General features: G+C 43.0%; 1 protein-coding gene across 4 annotated transcripts in view; it reads right to left on the bottom strand.

Annotated features, from left to right (window-relative positions):
- Positions 1 to 550: 550 nt before the first annotated feature.
- The window catches only part of LOC119460668 (sodium- and chloride-dependent GABA transporter 1), a 31,256-nt gene continuing 13,060 nt past the window's right edge, over positions 551 to 18,746 (bottom strand). For 3 of the 4 annotated variants that reach the window (XM_049655146.1, XM_049655147.1, XM_049655148.1), the window contains exons 7-14: positions 18,501 to 18,604; positions 16,734 to 16,858; positions 16,187 to 16,299; positions 12,681 to 12,809; positions 10,397 to 10,499; positions 9,191 to 9,291; positions 6,456 to 6,626; positions 551 to 987 (exon numbers count right to left, since the gene is read on the bottom strand). In XM_049655146.1, coding sequence (XP_049511103.1) covers positions 886 to 987; positions 6,456 to 6,626; positions 9,191 to 9,291; positions 10,397 to 10,499; positions 12,681 to 12,809; positions 16,187 to 16,299; positions 16,734 to 16,858; positions 18,501 to 18,604 — 948 coding nt within the window. In that variant the 3' untranslated portion in view covers positions 551 to 885. Of the gene's footprint in view, positions 988 to 6,455; positions 6,627 to 9,190; positions 9,292 to 10,396; positions 10,500 to 11,110; positions 11,639 to 12,680; positions 12,810 to 16,186; positions 16,300 to 16,733; positions 16,859 to 18,500; positions 18,605 to 18,746 lie in introns of those variants that run through there. The other variant, XM_037721710.2, reaches the window with a different exon arrangement.

Here is an 18,746-nt window from a genome sequence, read left to right as displayed (position 1 = left end):
CGCCACGTATCGTGCGCGCGGAATGCAAGACTGATTGGTTTATGAGGTTTAAAGGGACACTAAAGATACAAAATAAATCAGTTTAGACTGATAAAGTATTATGTCAAAACACTATTTCCGTTGATTTCGCGGTAATAGGATGATTACTAGAAATAAAATTCAGTGGCGATTTCGCGATAAACGCGAGAGAAATGCGCTAGCATTACGTCGCACCTCTTTGAGGTCCCAGATCCATGGCTTTAAACGCGTTCACCACATTGCCAAGTGTTGTTCAGGAGCTCACTCGACACACACGTCCTGCCTCTTCGAGGAGCAAAGTCCAATTGACGGTGGCCCTGACAGTCAGTTGCAATATATATATATACTGCTTTTACAGCAAAACGTGGCAGTAAAAGCGGGACGTCTGGCCACCTTAACTCTGGTGTTATGCAAAACAAGACCTACCAGTGGCAATGTCCATGCTACAAATGCACACAAAAATGAAAGAAAACTGACAATGCACGGCAGAGGAACTTGAATTTTTGGGAGAAAGAAACAACACAACATGAAAAATTGTCCAGTCTAAATATATTATAGACAAAATATTCTCTGGTTGTACAACAGGGACGGAAAATAAAGTATATCAAAATGCAGAGTATGCCTTTTAAAAGCTGTTGAAATAATAACAAGATCACACTTTCTTCAAAAATACACTTCCTTCAACAACATACTTTCTTCAACAACAAATCAGGGTGACCTTGGGAAACATCTTGGTGACCTCTGAGCAGCATGGGTGCCGCTTCGAGGACAGGAACAAGGCCTGTTCACAACACGAGCAAAGTCACGTGCCTGCAACCAGGCACTGCAGACGTCACGAGCAATCGTGTGAGCTGCTGAGGCAACCAATCACTCGGCACCGAGGGCCGCTTTCGCCAGAGGATCCAGGAGAGGCCCTGTTTCAGCTGGGAGCTTCGGCTTTAGAGTCGATGTTACACCCAGTTGGAGTCGCTGCGGTGGACAAAGTGCAATAAAAGCGGCAATGCTGCTTCAGCAATCTGTGCCCCAAAGCACACCTTTTCATTCCTACATCTTTCTACACTGGAAGTTAAAAAGAGGAGTTACTGTGTTCTTGCGAAGCCAGTATGAATTTATGAGGAAGCTTTAGCTTGGGGCCAACCCCAATTTCCCTATTCAAGCACATTGTACAACTTTTAAAAGCCACAGAAGACATGCAACTCGTGAAGAAGGCAGATGACAATGATAACGATTTGACACTGCACAGTGAGCTCTATTAAGATACCCATGACTTGCAAGAATGCTTTCTGGACTTAAAGCCACGTAAGCAATGCGTGTTAATAAAAGCTACCTTTAACAAGATGAAGTCAACATTTAGGACTGTCCTAGAATGAATGAAATTTTGGTGCACAGAACAGAAACACAGAAGTGTGTTTATGAGACAACCGCTGGACAGACTTAAATGAAATTGGGTGCGATTGAGAGAGAAAGTTAAATTATAGAAACTCTAGGAAGCTGAACTTTGATTTAGGGCCTAAATTCCCAATAATTGATGTTAAAAAAAAATTCAAGCACGAAGTTTACAAACTCTGCACCAAGAACAGATATCACAGTTCTGTAAATTGCATTTGTTAGAGCATCTCAAGCGAATGAATGTGATACATAAAATTACAGCTTAAGTGAAATTGCTACAATGTTTACAAGGGTGTTGAAAATGTCCTACTCACTAATTAATGGTACAATTCAGAGTGGTGTATAATATATCAATTTTGTCCATTTTAGATGCATTATTAGGTGCAGTTTACAAAATTGTTATATCGCTTTTTATTGCTTGGTTAGAAGTTGTAAACTTGATACTTGAGTTTTTTTGCAATTTTAAATAATTTTTATTCAACTATTTATGGCATAAATTGAAAATCCACTTCCTACAGTTACTTTATTTTAACTTCTCTTAAAACACAGCAAATCTCATCACACTTGGTACAGTGGTTGCCGAAAAAAAAAAAAAATCTTTCCATTACCATGTATTTAGATAGGAGCTCCTAAGCTAAAGCTTCCTCCTAAATCTGAGCGCATATTGACTTACGGCACAGGACAAAGGTGCCACACTATGCGTTGCACTGTGTGGTAGCCCCCCAGTAAAAAAGAAAGAAAAGAACAATGAATACAGCTGGGAAACCAGTGAGACATGCACAGCAGGAAAAGCTGCTTGATTTCAACACTGTTATTAACTGGACTATACAGGGCTACACCTCGGGGTGATGGTTACAAAGATTTTGCATTTCTTGGGAAATACAAGGGCCACTCCTGTCAGTATGACCTGAAGAATGTTACTCTCAAAAGGAAGTGAATACTAGAGGTGAAGGACATGGTCCACTGTTAGTACAAGCAAACAGAGGCAGAAGGAAGGGGGGGGCAAGAAGTAAAGAAAAAGTTCGTGCTCACAGCAGAAACAGAGGAAGCAATGTGTTTTTCTGACCACAGATTGCAAAATTGCACAGCAGTTAATAATGACGCCGGATACTACAAAGTGATGGTCCATTTACAGTAGTTGATGCATTCATAACACTGCTGTGAATGTGGTGAAGCTGCATGCTATAGTATCACTTATTGTGGGTACGATTTCTCAACAGTGATACCACTGTTAAAAAAAAAAAAAGCTTCCCACCCTTTATGTTATCTTTGTCCCACAATAATATTCACCATCAAGGCTTTTTGCATTTCTTTCATTCAATGCGCTGCACCCTCTACTTTTCCGTTCCAAATATCATGAAATGCTGACACACGGATCATTTAAAAGAATACCGACACAAAAATTTTGTGTACCATTTTTTTTTGCTTTCTTTTTAAATAGCTGTCAACTCCATAATTACATTAGGAAGTTCGAATTCCTCGAGAGTGCCATGAACAATTAATTACAGCATCTTTTATGTGAACCACTAAAAATGCACACTAGGTGCAGCATGGCTTTGGACATTAAAAAGATTATTCATCTCACAGAAACCAGAGGTGGTCACATGGTAACACAAACAACTCAAGAATGTGCCAGTCAGCCAAGTGCAGTGGCTGAAGGCCTTACAATGACTATGTCGCCAAAAGCTGCCGAACTGGCCCTCCTGATTGTGCACTTTTTTTGGAAACACAAGGAAGCCTGCACTCCCCTCTTGTCTCGTCGAGTGATGAATGGACTTGGCTTTCAGTCTGGTACCACGAGACCGTCAGAATTGGTTTTAGTGATGTGAATAGTCTCCTTTTTCCCATCTGAAGCCATGCTGCACTTAGGATACATTTTGAAATGGACGAATTAAAAGGTAACGTAATTAATCATTTGCTGTGCTCTCAAGGAATTGAGGCTCCTTAGCCTAATTACTGGGTCAACAGCCATCCAGTAAAGAAATAAAGAGAAGGCAAATTTTCTGTCAGTACTTTTCCTTTAAGTAAGAGAAATGCACATAACATTGATGATAATTCTAGTGTTGCAGTACAAGACACTTATGGGTGTAAATTTTTTTAAGGTGTGGCAAGCCTTGTAGAATGGAAGACAACATGCAGTACTCCACAATAACAATGTGCATGTGTTACAATTGCACTCCTGTGACCACAGATTACAAAATTTCATACAGTCAACAGTGGCTGCCACGCCAAACGCAACATCAACAATGCTGTAATGTATGAGAGCTGCCGAAAAAGGAATGCCCTACAATTTCTTATTTTATGTGCACTTACTGAAAATGCATGAAATTTGCTGTGAGAATAACTACTTGACTAGTGCACATGTTATTGCCTGCCGAGACAAATTTTGTCTTTTTGCCAGCATGAGACTATGGCACAGATGATTTTAATTTATAAGCTTCAGCTTTGCGTACAAGCTTACAATTTTTTGTCGCATGATTCAACTCTCATTTACAAACAATGTTCAGCACAGTGCATGATTTATCGGCTATAACAATAATGTACTAGCCTGAAAGCATCAATCAGGGCTACCGCCATATACAGCATGTTAGTAACACTGTTCAACCAAATCCGACCACTGCCCCTTGGGTCACAAAAGACTTTTGTGAAGGTTGCTGGTGTCATGGTGGTGCAAGAAATCTTGTGGATTTATGTTGCATCGAGAGTGCTGGTAATGGTACTTTAGTTTGTCAAGGGTCTTGATGTAGCACGATTTAACCTCTGAACTCCCCCCAAATTTTTGTGCATGTTTTCCCAAGTTCCTTCAATGTCACCATAAATTCAGACACAGCATTGTTCCAGATGGGTGTAAAAAAAAAAAAAAAAAATTCAGTAGACACACCCAAGTCTGCTTACGTGTGGGAATGCGAAAGCAATATAGTCCCTTTGGTGAAATGTATTCTTCCGCGTGTTCCTTGACCACAGATGCTCTCATGTGTTCTAATTGCGCCGCGATAAGGCCAAATCAAAATGCGCTCACTTGCCAGCGAGGATTTCATAACTGGAAGGACCACTCAGCGGCGCCACCTCCTCCCCATTGGCTGCATTATCATGTGCCTAATGACGCACGCACTGAAGACACCTTTAGCCAACCAGAACCATGGAGCTGCCACGACATCAAGGAAGCGTGCCTGTCTCGCACCCCGGAGGCCTGGGTTCGATTCCTACCCCGACCAAAATTTACCAAATTTTCTTATCAAAGCCATTGATTTACTTTGTTTACCATTATTTACTTCGTTTAGGTAGCGGGGAGCTACCTGAGAAATTTGACGCCAATCCGAGCATTTCTGAAGTGCATTTACTCTTAGCGCCGTCGGCCATTTTTGGTACAGTTGCTCAGTGGCGAGCCCGACAATGCCAGATTTTCGTGTAATGGGACATATAATGCTTTCGCAAGTAAGGGTAACATTTACGGGCTGCTACAATGCCACTCTGTCCAATAATGGTGCAATTGCACAAATAGTGCTGTAAGGTGCCAGGCATAAATTTTGAAGTCCCCAGCTTTATTTCAAGGGGTAAAAAAAGAAAGAGGCATTACTTTTTGGGCAGCCCTCGTACAACTTACAAAAGCCACAGGATACATGTGACTCGTGAAGAATATGACAGTGATAACAATGATTTTACACTGCACAATGTGCTCTACCCATGACATGTAAGCATGCTTTCTGGACTCAAATCAACATAAGCAATGCATGTTCAATAAAGCTACATTTAACACAATGAAGTCAACACTTAGGACTGTCCTAGAATTAATGAAATATCAGTGCAGAGAACAGAGCCTGATTAATATGCAGCAAATAACACCTAACACATAGAGGTATAGTTTATTACATGACTTGAGCATCAACTACGTACAAGAAGCCATGCATGGTTAAATGCACTCATTTTTGGCACTGTCACCTTGACTACTTGCTAAGTTCGCCTGCTATCAAAATAAGATTCTGCTTCTTTTCTAAGATGCAATAAACATTTCATTGCAACACTACGTGATTAGTTGGCTAACATAGCAAATAAAATTAAAGCACTACTGACTAGCAGACTAGACTACAATACACTCAAACCTTAATACTATAACAATCACAGATATAATGAATTATTGGATATAAGAAATTAAGTCTGAAATCATTTTTTCCGACATCTGCAAGTAACAAATATATGCTTTAACGAATACCGCATATAACAAAAGCAACTTCATTGCAATGAGGTTCAACTGTGTTACAAAACAATTAGCAGTAAAATGGGCATTTGAAAGTTTGGACTAAGACAAGCATGTAAGACATAAGACAGCTTTAGTACGGCATATGCAAAGTCCTTGCTTGCATTATAATATAGCAGGCCCAACTGTGTGCACGCACAGAATACAGCGGGGAGCTTTGCATGTTACATGAACATGCTATCTCTTGGATTTAGTGCTGAGGACGTCATGGCACTCGTAGCTAGCGCAACAATAGAACAGTGCTCATGGCACATTCTTCAATCTGAATTTGCTCTCACTACTTGTGATTGACTGCATTTGCAAAACTTAAAAACAGTAAAGTCAGCCTAATCGCACTTGGAAGAAAAACATTTTAATTGTTTTTAAGGTAAGTCCTTTGTGTTCATGCTGCTGGCCTAATGGGTGTTGCCACCATCGCCGTAGAAGCGTTTCCACCCCTCTTTACTAGATAGCACCACTGCTTAAGTGTTGTCCAAGGACTGGCTATGTGGTACGCTCTACTAAAAAAAGCCCATCCAAGGACATCAACAGTGGCCAAACAAGAGAAGGCCTCACACTGGAGCGTTGGCTCCAGGCTGAGGTTGCCGAGTCTTGAACAGCCACTGTTGATCATTTCAAGTGTCCGTTTTCTTATAAACCTCTGTCTTAACTGGATTTCTAACAACATTCATGTCATGAGCCAGATGTGTCCAAGGAAACAGCTGAAATGCCGTAATAAAGCTATCTGTTACTACTGAATACCAATTCATCAAAATGCAATGTGAGGCAGATAAGTGCATTATCAAAGTCACACCTTGAAAAAAGAGCCCTTGGCAGTGATTAGATAGTAGATGGCATAGATGGGAATCATCATCATGGATACTAATGCCATGAACCAGCCCATTAGCTCACCCCACCAGGGGTAGAAATAGGTCTTGGCATACACAGGCGGCCGATATTGAATGATGGACGATACAAATATGGTCTGCAATGGCAAGAAAGCAAGTCATTACAGCATGCTCAGTTTTTGCAGCTGCACAGCTTTAACATCACTGACGATGCCGTAAAATAATGGAGCGTTGAATAAGTGCAAAACCATTGTTAAGGAAGAACAAAATTGGGTGAGTGTGCATTTGCTGGCCCTTTGCTAGTAACTGCTCCTTATCCTAAATGTCAGAATTATTAATATATAAGTTAAAAATGTAATAATGACACATTGCAGAAAAGGGTAATAGAGACTGCAGCACACAAAAACGAGAAAAAATCTTAATCTTTGAATCACCGAGCAGAAATGCGACATCAGCTGGGTCCATTGATGTCTTACTGCAATTTTCTACTGCTGCAGGTATTAATCTGCTATCCTCACTAATTTTGAATGGGCCATTTTGTGCAGAGCACAACCTAAATGCATTCAGGTTGAGCTGTGGTTCCCACATCACTTCAAAGTCTTCCACCGAGTCAAAAATATCTGTACTTCAGGTAATCACAATTTATGAACGTCTCTCCAGTGTTAATAAATAATGTGTTTACATATTTTAAAAACTTGTGCTTCAAGAATCTGTTCATTGTTTATTACAGAACACAGCACCTGTTAAATATCATGTGCAAAGCACAACCATTAGCATTCGGGTGACGGCACAGTTGTACAGTTAAACCTGCTTATAACGAACCTCCATATAACGAATTTCTGGATATAACGAAGTTTTTCTATTCCCCGCCATTACTCCATAGAAGCACATGTATTTGAGACCTCTACGTAATGAAGTGGCAGTGGGAGACCCCCTCGATATAACGAATTTTCCCCTCTGACAACCTAGAGATTTCGCCCCAAATTTTGTAATTTTTGCGCGAGCTGCAACCGGAAGCACCTTCTCCGCCGCGACGAAATGCGAAGCGAGCGCACGTGTGCGTGCGTGCGTGCGTGTGCGAGGTGGGCCTGCATCCCTCGACTCGGCTACCAGGCGATCTAGCCGCCGCGGGCGTGACCTTTCCCCCTCCCTTCATTCAAACCTGATCCTGCTGCTTGCTGCAGCTGGCCCAGCCCGCCAAGCCGGCACTCTCTTCTTTTCCAGTTGATGTTGCCGACGCGCTGGTACACGCTGTGACACATCACACTCGATGAGCGCGGACACGCGCTGTCAAACGCTGGCGGCGTATGGAAGCGCCGCTGGAGAAACAAGAGAAGTCACCTTCGTGCTGTTGTCTATCGCTTCAACGCAAACTGAGCGCCGAGAACACACAGCACGCACAAAGCTACAAGCCACCGATGCACCTACACTGATAGACTCTGCCCAACGCAGATCCCTTTCAAGATACGGCCCACGCGACCGCGCGCCGCCGCACAGTATGCAGTTGATGCCAGGGTACAGTACAACGCCGCCTCGCTATCCCTCCCCTCTCTCCCCCGCCGTTGCCTCGAACGCAACGGAAGAAGGCGCGCTTCCTCCCTGCTTTTCTTGCGCGCGCGAGATTTAGACGCGGTCGTCGGCTCCCTTCGCACGTTTTCACTCGCACATACAGCATACAACGCGCGGCGACTGCGTTATCACCCTTGGACTTTATACGGCATATCTATGAGCCAAACCAATTTTAGGGCCACAACGCGTCATAGACACCATCTTTCGATAGCAAATACGGGTCTCAAGGGCCACACTTTTGCTGGCGGAAACCGAAAATACGTCATAGTTGTCGCCCCCGGCATTTTGGGCGGCTAATGCCATCGTCAAGCCACCAAGCCAAGCAACATGAAAAGTCAAAATGGCCGCTCGGGCCAGCACAGGGTGGCAGTTCGCAACGTATGATGCGGGAACGGTCCCACTGTTGCGACGCAACAGCGGAGTTACCAATGCATTGGGTTTATGGGAGCTGTGTCGGGACCGGCCGAAAACGACGTAACAGCCGGGAAAACTAAGCCCCCGGGAACGTAACAGCGGGGATTTACTGTAACACTATACGATGCTACGATGCCATCGTGACGCTCCTTCTTCGTTTCCGATGCCTCGCGCTTGTGCAAAACAACACGCGTCCACACATCCGGTACCTGGTGTGACATTCCAAGGATGAGTGCTTCGACGATAACGGAAAACGGGTGCGCGTTACAATTGAGGGCGCGTTAGAATTGAGTAAATACGGTAAGCGGTTCTTTTTCGAATTTTCGTGCCGAACCTGCATATAACGAAAACCTCTTTATAACGAAGTTTTTCAGGAATTTGTCAATTTCGTTATATCCAGGTTTAACTGTAATACGGTATGTCTGGCATGTTCTGCTAGTGCAGGCAGCCAAGTCAGCGATTTGAACCCAGCTGCTCGACAAATTTCGAAATAAACTTTCTTTTACATGGTGCGTGTGCTCATGTAAAGTTTTGCCTAGTCATGTAAAGTTTTGCTTTGGAAGAGCTCATTTCAATAGCCTTAAATTTAACATACTTGTCGGATGCAGTATGAAATGTCACTGAACCTCATTTGTCACCCTAATTTATGCGATGGAACTACTTTGCCCACGTTCATTCAGAGTCAAGCTACATAACATGTGCACCGTTCTTTACTCACAATGCAAAAGAAGGGCACAAACACCATCCAGCCAGCACGAAAGAACCAGTTGGGTGCATAGCCAATCATCTCTTTTATGTTGCTGGCAAACTTGTTAGAACCTGCAATGAAAATGAAACAAATTGTCCATCACGCACATTTTGGGAAGTCACCAGAACAACTGCGAGGACATAAGACATAAAAAAAAAATGAAGATCCAACGTACATCTTGCAATCTACGTGAAGCAAAGCTTTCGTGAGGTGGTTAATTAAATGCTGTAAATTTGCCCATTTCAGTACTGCATATTTGGTGTAAAGAAAACCGGCACGCACATTTGTGCTCGTGTGCACCCATGCTATGCGATGCAACACATGCAGTGATCATTTCAAGGAGCATGATAGAAGTATTAAAAAAAAAAAGCGATGGTGCGGCTGTGGCCTATTGTCTAGAGCATCGGTCTGCTGTGCTGGGGGACCAAGGTTCGATCCCACCATCGGGCACATAATTCAATTTTTCTTTTTTTTTTCTACTTAAAGTGTGAGCTATTCGGAAAAACAGCACCCAACAGCCCCGGTTAGAAAAGTAATGGAGAGCTTGCAAAGAAAGTTGCACTTCAAAACAAGTTCTAAATGTGAGGCTGAGCCAAGCATTTTATTCTGCCTCGTGGTCACTCCTCACAAGCCAAATTGTTTACAGTGACCAATTGCAGTGTGAAGGAGGGCAAGGGTTTGCAGCAGTAGTGGAGGAAGGTCAGTGAAAGTAGGTCAACGAACACGGGGGCCCTCCAAGAGGGCAGGCAAGCAGATATCTGGTGAAAGCAGGCGGAACTGCTTAGCGCCAATATCAGTCCTAACAGCTATTTACTACTGTAAAGTTTTGCACAAGCCCTTAATTAGGTCATGATCATGTCTTTGAAATAAGGACGTGATGATGAAGGCACAATTGTACATTGTATCTGGCTCAGCACTGATCACAAAAGTTCCAGAAAATGCTGTAAGCGATGAGGAAAATCAACGTCTTCAGACGCGTTTGTTTCATTATAATGAAAGCACGATGGCATTATATATGTGACAAAGACGAAAAAACGCAATTCATGTAGCAATATTACCAACTCAAGCATATAATATTGTTGCTGCTAATGCCTGTGAGTACTACCACACATTTTTTTAGCTCCGATTATTAGTTGGGTTTAAAAGTGCTCAGTAGTAAGTGTAAAGAGGACTCACCATAAAACCAGGAGATGGCCACATTTTGGAAAAACACTATAAAAAGGAGTGTCATGCCCGACACAGCATAGCTGTCAACAAGCTGGAATAGGTAGATTCCACCCTGAAAACAAGAATGGCAACGTCTTCTTTAAAGGTGGATGAGAAAAGCAGGAGCAACTATATTGTGAAATTCAAACACGCGAAGATTGGAAAGTGTGACATTTACACTACTAACGGATCAATGACTAGATGGGCTGGGCAACATACCAGACGTTTAATGAAAGAATGTAATGAATTAGAATTATATAATCAGTGAAGCAGAGATAAAGAGGTTGAGCAAAGGTCAATTCTTCCAAATGAAACAGTAGGACTTTTGTAGTCAGGATGTGAGAAGCAATTTTTAAGAAACATTATCTCCTATGGTAGATGCCAGTAGCGCAACCAGGATATCTGCCAGGGGGGGGGTTGACAGTTTGCCTTAGTTTGCCAATACCATCTAAACAGCACTAATTTCAATCTCTTCACGGGAAATTGTCAAAAAATGCGCTTTTTGCGGAAGTTTGCGAGTGTGTAGACGATTGCGCGTCTTACATCTTAGTTGCAATACTCAAAAAAGGGGGGGGGGTTAACTCGGCCTTAGGGGGGGGGGGTTACAACACCCGAAACCCCCCCCCCGTCGTTGCGCCACTGGTAGGTGCTTCTCAACATGGTAAAACTAATATTCTATACAGTAGTGGTTCTGCAGTGGGAAAAAAATTGCATGCATGATCTTACAGAGATACATTTCTGAAAAAGTTACAATGAATCATCCTCGAGATGGCCAAGCTTGTCATTCAGTACATATAGTACAGAATCCTGCCAAGGCAAACCTACAATGCTCAGCCATACCCAGAACAGCAAATGCTGAGGGAGATTCATGCTACTCTGAATCAGTGGTAAATCAAACAGTGGGAATCAAAGTAGGCAAAGTTAGCGCAGCCTTGTTATAACTACAGGTGACATGCCATAGCAAATCAGCAGCGCTATGAGTTGTTAACATTATCATTAAAAAAAGAAAATTGGTGCAAGCAAGTATACCAGCTCAAAATTTACCAGTAAGCACTGCTAGGACTTGCCAGAGGGGACTCATGCAACAGAATTCATACCAGTGCATTGGAGAGCACCTCTTGATGCTGAACTCTTCCAAGCCCTATAGACTCGTCTAGCAGTGGCCACTTTATTTTCGCTCACCACCTGTGCTCTTGTAGCACAAAGCATACACTGAAAGTCCACGAGCCAAGGTCATTGTACAATTTCTGCAAACATCTTCATACTTTTTTGCAGTGACCGCAGAATCATCGGCATACGCCAGTGACTTGCCCATCCTACCATTCATAACTACATTCCACAGTTGTTGTAAGATGGCAAGCCACATTGTTATGACAGGGTTTACGGCCATTATATTGCAGCAGTCATCGTGGTGTTTTGCAGCTCTTGATGTTCACTTTGGCTATTTGAAGAAAGCGCAATACATGCTGGGCTCTTTGCAACATTTCTCTGGATTTGCTAAGTGTGGATGCTCTACTCGTACCATTAGCTCCTATGAGCCACTAATAGGCATCTTAAGAGACCACATGCAGAATGTCTAGACAGGTGTGCATTTTTCTCAGAACCAAATGCTTGGCAGTTTGAGTATGACTCATAACATATTTAATGCAATAGAACCAACAGACTATACGGTGAGGTGTATAGATGACCTTGTACAGATAAGCATGCATGACTGCTCAGCAATGTGCATAAAATGTGAGCCAGCGTTACCATTAGCTGACAAAAACAAGCAAGCACATTTTGGTTGTTCAGGCTATCCCCAGTAGACTAAAACACCTAATCCAGTCAACGTAGAACCAATGTACATGAGTTTGTGACTTATCATCTGTAGCTATGCTGTTTCCATTTATAACGAAGATGGTGTGCACTTATGCAGTTACTGAACTTTGTTACCTGACTGTTTGAACGCTGCAACTACAGCAAGAAGCCTTCATTAAACATTTAAATTCCCTAAATAATGTTTATAGCATATATTACAGAAAACAAAACCTTAAAGCAGACATAGATAAGAAAAACAGGCAAAAGAGTATGCAAATGCTTTCACATCAAGCGGCATTTCCAATGCCAAAAAGCTGACTGCATCGCTTTTTTATTTATTCTCAGCGACAAGCACAGACCCTTATGCGGGTTCACGCAGCGTGAGACTGATCTAGTGATTTACGTGAACGTTGTTGCACATTAAAGAAAAGAGTAATACTATAAGGCAGAACTTTACCTTGGTGACCATACTGAGCCCCAAGAGAAATTGGATGGTGCAAAAGACAAACGTCACATGCTGCCGGTTTCTCAGCAGCACGGGCCACACATCAATGAGGCCGGCTATGAGGGCTTCAGCTGTGCAGAACTGCAAGGCCACATGGACAAACTCTGACAACAACGACAACAACAACAACAACAAAAGAATAACAAGTACAGTAGAATTCCGTTAATTCGACTCCTGTTAATTTGATTATTTGGTAAATTCAATCCCGAACGAACGTCCCGGCCGAACGGTCACAATCCCGACCGAACGCCCACACATTTCTATGGGCCCAAAATTTTGTTATTTCGAACTCAAAATTGGCCTTCGCTGAATAATTCAAACTTGGCTGGTTAGCTTTGCCGCAATACAGCTGTGTTAAATGATGAAGCATACCAAGTATGGAAAGAAACCACTGTCACTGTGACTGGAGACGGCGCAATGCCACAGTACGAACACCTAAATGCCTATTAAGCATACTAGCAGCCATTCAGAACTGTTTCTGATGTTGCTATGGCGATTTAAGCCCTCATTTCGCCTGCCATGCATCTCTCGTATATGAGACCGTTAACTGGGCCTAGTAGGCGTTCCTTAATTATACACACGCGTGCGCGCCGTACACCGAGAAGCGGAGAAAAACCATCTGTGCTTTGGGAAAGCTAGCGAAAAGGAAGGCGATAAAATTAAACAACTCAGCAAGTGTAGGGGGCATTTAATGTCAACAAAAGGACGGGGGTCTATCTAAAACTCTGAAGCTTGCCAGCTAACTTACTAGGCAGTCTCGGTGCTCGTACTGTGACCGGAGACGATGCATTTGTGTGTCTGTAAATTAAGAAACATGTGCTAAATCGCGTAACAGTGGCACATTTCTCCACCTGGTGTGCTTCACCGCATAACACGACTGTGTTGTGGCGAATCTAACTTTAAAAGCAATAATGCTAAAATTAATGGCGTGTTTCGGCACTTTTCTGCCTTTTTTTTATTCGAACCGCCAGATAATTTGACCAGTTTCGTCGGTCCCGTCAGGATCGAATTAACAGAAGCCGATTGTACGTTCTCGTCTCCAACAACAACTGCCATGATTAAGAATTTTTAGTGATGCTGTTTGTAGGTACAGTGCTCGGCGATTGAAACGTCATCTCGGACAACATGGCGGCCGGAACGTTTTTGCGCCACCGGTGTGTGCTGATGACACTGAGATGATGCATTTTTGTGTCATATGAAAGCGAGAAGCCTTTTCATGCATCGTAACTGCATTCGGCCCCCTCAGCGATCACCCAGTGATCACTAGTGGCGCAACAAGTGGCAGCCGCCATTCTGTCCGAGATCGCATTTCAATCGCCGAGCACTACACTATGAGGGCCTAAGCTGTGTATAAAACTGCAAGACCACAGGAATACGCTTTGGCAACAACAACAACAATGACGACAGCTACGACAAGGATGTCAACAACAATGCCACAGAAAAAACGACAACACAAGAATAACAAGTATCTTCTCATCTCCAGCAACCAATGCCATAATGATTAAGATACACTTTTAGTGATGCTGTTTATAGCTCCACTATAAGTAGTGCCACACAAATTATGTTACTGAAGAAAAACAAGCTTGTTTAAAGGGGTCCTGAACCACTTTTAACGAAATGGAGAAATGCATTTGAAGTGAAAATAGGCTATTTCAGAATCACTTTGCCGCAAAAACTACTTCAATGTGTTCAGCAGAAGCGGAGTTATTGGCAATCAAACAAGGCCTCAGCTGTGCTCTCCTTGCTCCTTCAATGCCTTGCACTGCATAGGTTATGGCGGAGTGAGGTGGGGCCACAATGCTCCGCATCGGAAACGTCACCATGGCGTGCAGTTCAAATTTCATTTTGAACTTCCGATTTTGGTGTCTACGAAGCGCTAAACGTAAGCCACAGTGCGCTTAGCCACTGCACTTGTGGTAGCACCTCGCAGCGGCCGCGGTGTAGCCGACCACAGCGACCAATAGCAGCCATGTATTGGAGTGTACTTCATTACGAAATAAAGCACACAGAAAAGAGCGAGGATCATGGGGTCTTTTGAAACGAGAGCGTTTGAGAGAAAGGTGACTTCGCGTTCCGCTTGCGAGCTCCATGGACCGCGTACGACAGCAGAGCTTGGCTCAGATGTTCACAACAGCTTATGCTACCCGCGAACTATGTTATTTCACCAAGCCTAAGGGTTCCTGGAACACTTCTCGAGCTTGGTGAAAAATTTATAGAACAAGAATAGCATTCGCTGCTGTGAACATCTCAGCCAAGTTTTGCAGTTGTGCGCGGCGCATGGAGCTCGCATGCGAAGTGTGAAATCACCTTTTTCTCAAAGATTCTCTTTTCAACAGAAGCCTGCTCCTCACTCTTTTCTGGACGCTTTATTTTGTAATATAGTAGATTCCCATACGCAGATGCTATTGGACAATAGCTGACATCAATAAAGATGGGTGTTTGGATCAGTGCGCTTCTTCCGACTGTTGCTGTATATGTTTATTGACGCAGTTTAATAAACAGAGGCTGAAGTAAGTGAAAATCAGCATTTCGAATTTCGATAAGAATTACATACTTCCGGAAGACGTCGACTTTCGTCTGCTCACGTTTGGCTGCTGCCACCCACGTAGGAATTAAAGTTTGACCATACTGCTAATCGGTGTCGTAGCCATTGGTCATTGGTAATTTCTATTAGTTTCGAACACTCAATTAGCCTCAAAGCATGCGACACTTAAGGTCAGACCACACATACACTTTCCAGCGCACTCACTCCTGGTCACACCTAATTAGGTTAGCGAAGTCTGCCTTGGCAGACTTCGCTTCCTATTGAGCTATTGATAGCGCTTCAAAATGCGCAAGTTGGATGTGGCTACTATTCATCAGTCAAGCTCGTGAAGGACAAAGCCAGTACACACCACGTAGCACAGCCAGACTGGAGCATATGAGTGCGAGCACGCACTCAAGCCCTGTCGTGCACAAAGGAAACACTGCACATATGCACTACCAGTTGCACGTAGCTGCGGTCTGCTACGTAGCATAAGTACCGTGGTTGTAGTGGGGTGCCACGATGAGTCCGCCGGCTGAGGGCACTGCAGCACGTTGAGGACAACCGCGTTTGGCTTACGTTTGGCATGTTGCAGGCACCAAAATCGGAAGTAGTGGTGTGTATGTGAACATCCAAAATCAAATTTGAACTACGCACCACGGTGATGTTCAGTAGGCGGAGCGTTGTGGGCACATCCCAATCCGCCGTAGCCTTCGCAGTGCAAGGCATTGAAGAAGGAATGGAGGCCCCACGAAGGAAGCATTTAATTGCCAATAAATCCGCTTCTGCTGATTACACTGAAGTACTTTTTGTGGCAAAGTATTTCTGAAACAGCCGATTTTAATTTCAAATGAATTTCTACAATTCGATAAAAAGTGGTTCAGGGCCCCTTTTAAATTTTATAAAGCACACATATAAACTGCTCAGAACTCACCTGGCTGTCAATGCCCACCACAAGCAGCATTACAAAGAATAGCACCGACCAGACAGGTGCCGCAGGCATTTTGGCCACAACCTCGGGGTACGCTACAAATGCAAGGCCCGGTCCTGAAATGTTTATCATTTTGCACTGAGTCCGGCTGGAATATATTCTACTGTCAAAGCTGTCTACAGTAAACACTCATTTACATTCTAAAGAGTTGCAAATACAGCAGGACCTCAATGCGAATCGCTTAGGGCATCAGAAAATAGTATTCACATCATCTAAGATATGTGCAGCCAAAAAATAAACTATTGCCACTGAATCATAGCAGTGAGCTGGGAATTTACAAGGAGCTAATGTTCAATCATTTTTATATCATTCTCACGTTACCTAAAGTGGTGCTCCAATAACTCCTCAAACTCTGCTTACAATAAACCAAAGGGAAGGTCCTAATCGAATTTTTATGCTTTTAATGATGGAATATCAGTAGACAGGCAAAATTATGAAAATTGCAGGGCATGTGTTCTCAGTCATGTGATTGGAAAACTTTGTCACTCACCCGAGCGAAACACATCACCCACGTCACGGCCAGTCACGTGCGCCAGGTGGCCAAGCACCGAGAATATCACCACGCCAGCCACAATGCTCGTCATCGGGTTTACCACACACAGCACCATTGAGTCCCTGCACACCAACTCAGGTGAATGAGCAAACGTACGCATGCCGGCAGGACTGTAAAAGTAGGTGAATAGGCACACAGCAAGGGAGCCACAAACATAGGCAAACATCGCAATAGCTCCTTAAGAGAAAGCTTTAGCTCGGGGGCAACTCCAATTTCCCTATCAAATACTATGCATGTAAATGCAGAAATAATTTTATGAGAGAATTGCTGGACCAATTTTAAATTCCAGCGACTCTAAGAAGCAGAACATTCATTTAGGGTCTGGAATTTTTATGGTGATTACCGAAAACGTGCAAGTCTTTAAAAAATTGAAGCACAAAGTTTACAAGTCCATAATTCTGCACCAAAAACAGATATCGCAGCTCTGTGAACTGCATCTGTTATCTCAAGTGGACAATTTGATATATGAATTTAAAGCTTACATGAAATTGTTAAGTTTACGAAGGTTTTGCAAACGACCTACTCACAAATTAGTGGTACATTTCAGAGCGGTGTATAATACATCCAATTTTGTCCGTTTTAGACGTATTACTATTAGGTGCAATTTACAGAATGCTGAGGTCGTTTTTATTGACAAGTTACAGAGTTGTAAACTTGACATTTGAGTTTTTTTTAATTACGCAATATTCAATAACCTTCGTAAGAAAATTTGAGCTAAATAAAGAATCTGCTTCCTACAGTCACTAGATTTTAACTAAAGCTTCCTCTTAGTGTCAAGTAGAAACCAGCGTCAAACTGTTTTAATTATGCGAAATACTCTATCTAGCGAATTTCTGCAGCGCCTACTTGAATTCTGTCGCAGTCGAGTGACGAATGAGAGACAAAACAGTTCATTGTCTAACTAGCACGACTCTCATAGCATGGCTTCTTCCCAGCTCGGTGTGAACTGAAAATGTTGGTCCTATGATGTGTCACATGATCTGTTCTCTGGCTGCCCATGTTAAGGAAATGGTGCCATCTAGCTGTGTTTGCGCACACAACACACTACACTATATTACGCTTCCAGCAGTTCCAGTTTCTGATTAATTAAGCTTTCCACTGCCATTTGCTGCACTCTTTGTTTGCCCAGCTTGTAGAGTGCAGTAGAAAGGCAGTAGTCCTGTGTTCTGATTCATCTTAGACCCGGACCCGGACAAATTCTTATTCACCCTCAATATTTGCTTCCCAAGGCTAATGAAATATGTTTCTCTGTAGTGTTCTGCTGCATTCGGGTTAATGCTAATTTTTCATTGTATGAAACTTCCTTTATCTTGCAAAATTTCTGCACAACTACCTAATATTTGTGTGCATCTGATAAAGCCAACCTGCCCCTTCAAGTTTTCTAGCAGTTTCTGCTATCACCATTAGGCGGTGGGGGGAATAGACATTAATAAAGTCACAAAGCATTCCCCTTCCCTTTACTTGTTTCACTTGAGAAATATTACGCTCCAGGAATACACTGCCATGGTCTTGTGTTTAAAATCTCACACACACAGGCAACACTTTAGTGCTTCACATGCATGTTCCTCAAGAATCACATGTTCTCAGCTGCTAAGCAGCCTACAAAATTTATAGCTGAATAAAAGCTACAAGAATGTGCGCACTAGTGTCTCTCACTTTCCGAACAATGCTTCATGATGTCAGTGACAAGAACGAAAAGCCAACCTGAAGAAGTTGTGGTTGAACTTGTTATAGCTGCCCAGGGCAATGACAGAGCCAAAGCCAATGCCAAATGTGTAGAACACCTGGGTGCCAGCAGCTATCCACACCTGCAATGTAAAAGCTCCACAATGGAATCAGGTTGCACTAATTGCCACAGATTACCAGCAAACACAATCTGCACCTGTATCCACCAAACGTTGATATGAAAGGTTCACACCACAATGATCGCATTAAAGCTGAGGCATGTAG

This window comes from Dermacentor silvarum, chromosome 8 (assembly GCF_013339745.2).
Source record: "Dermacentor silvarum isolate Dsil-2018 chromosome 8, BIME_Dsil_1.4, whole genome shotgun sequence".
Lineage (NCBI taxonomy): Eukaryota > Metazoa > Arthropoda > Arachnida > Ixodida > Ixodidae > Dermacentor > Dermacentor silvarum.
This window is presented reverse-complemented; position numbering and strand designations above follow the sequence as displayed.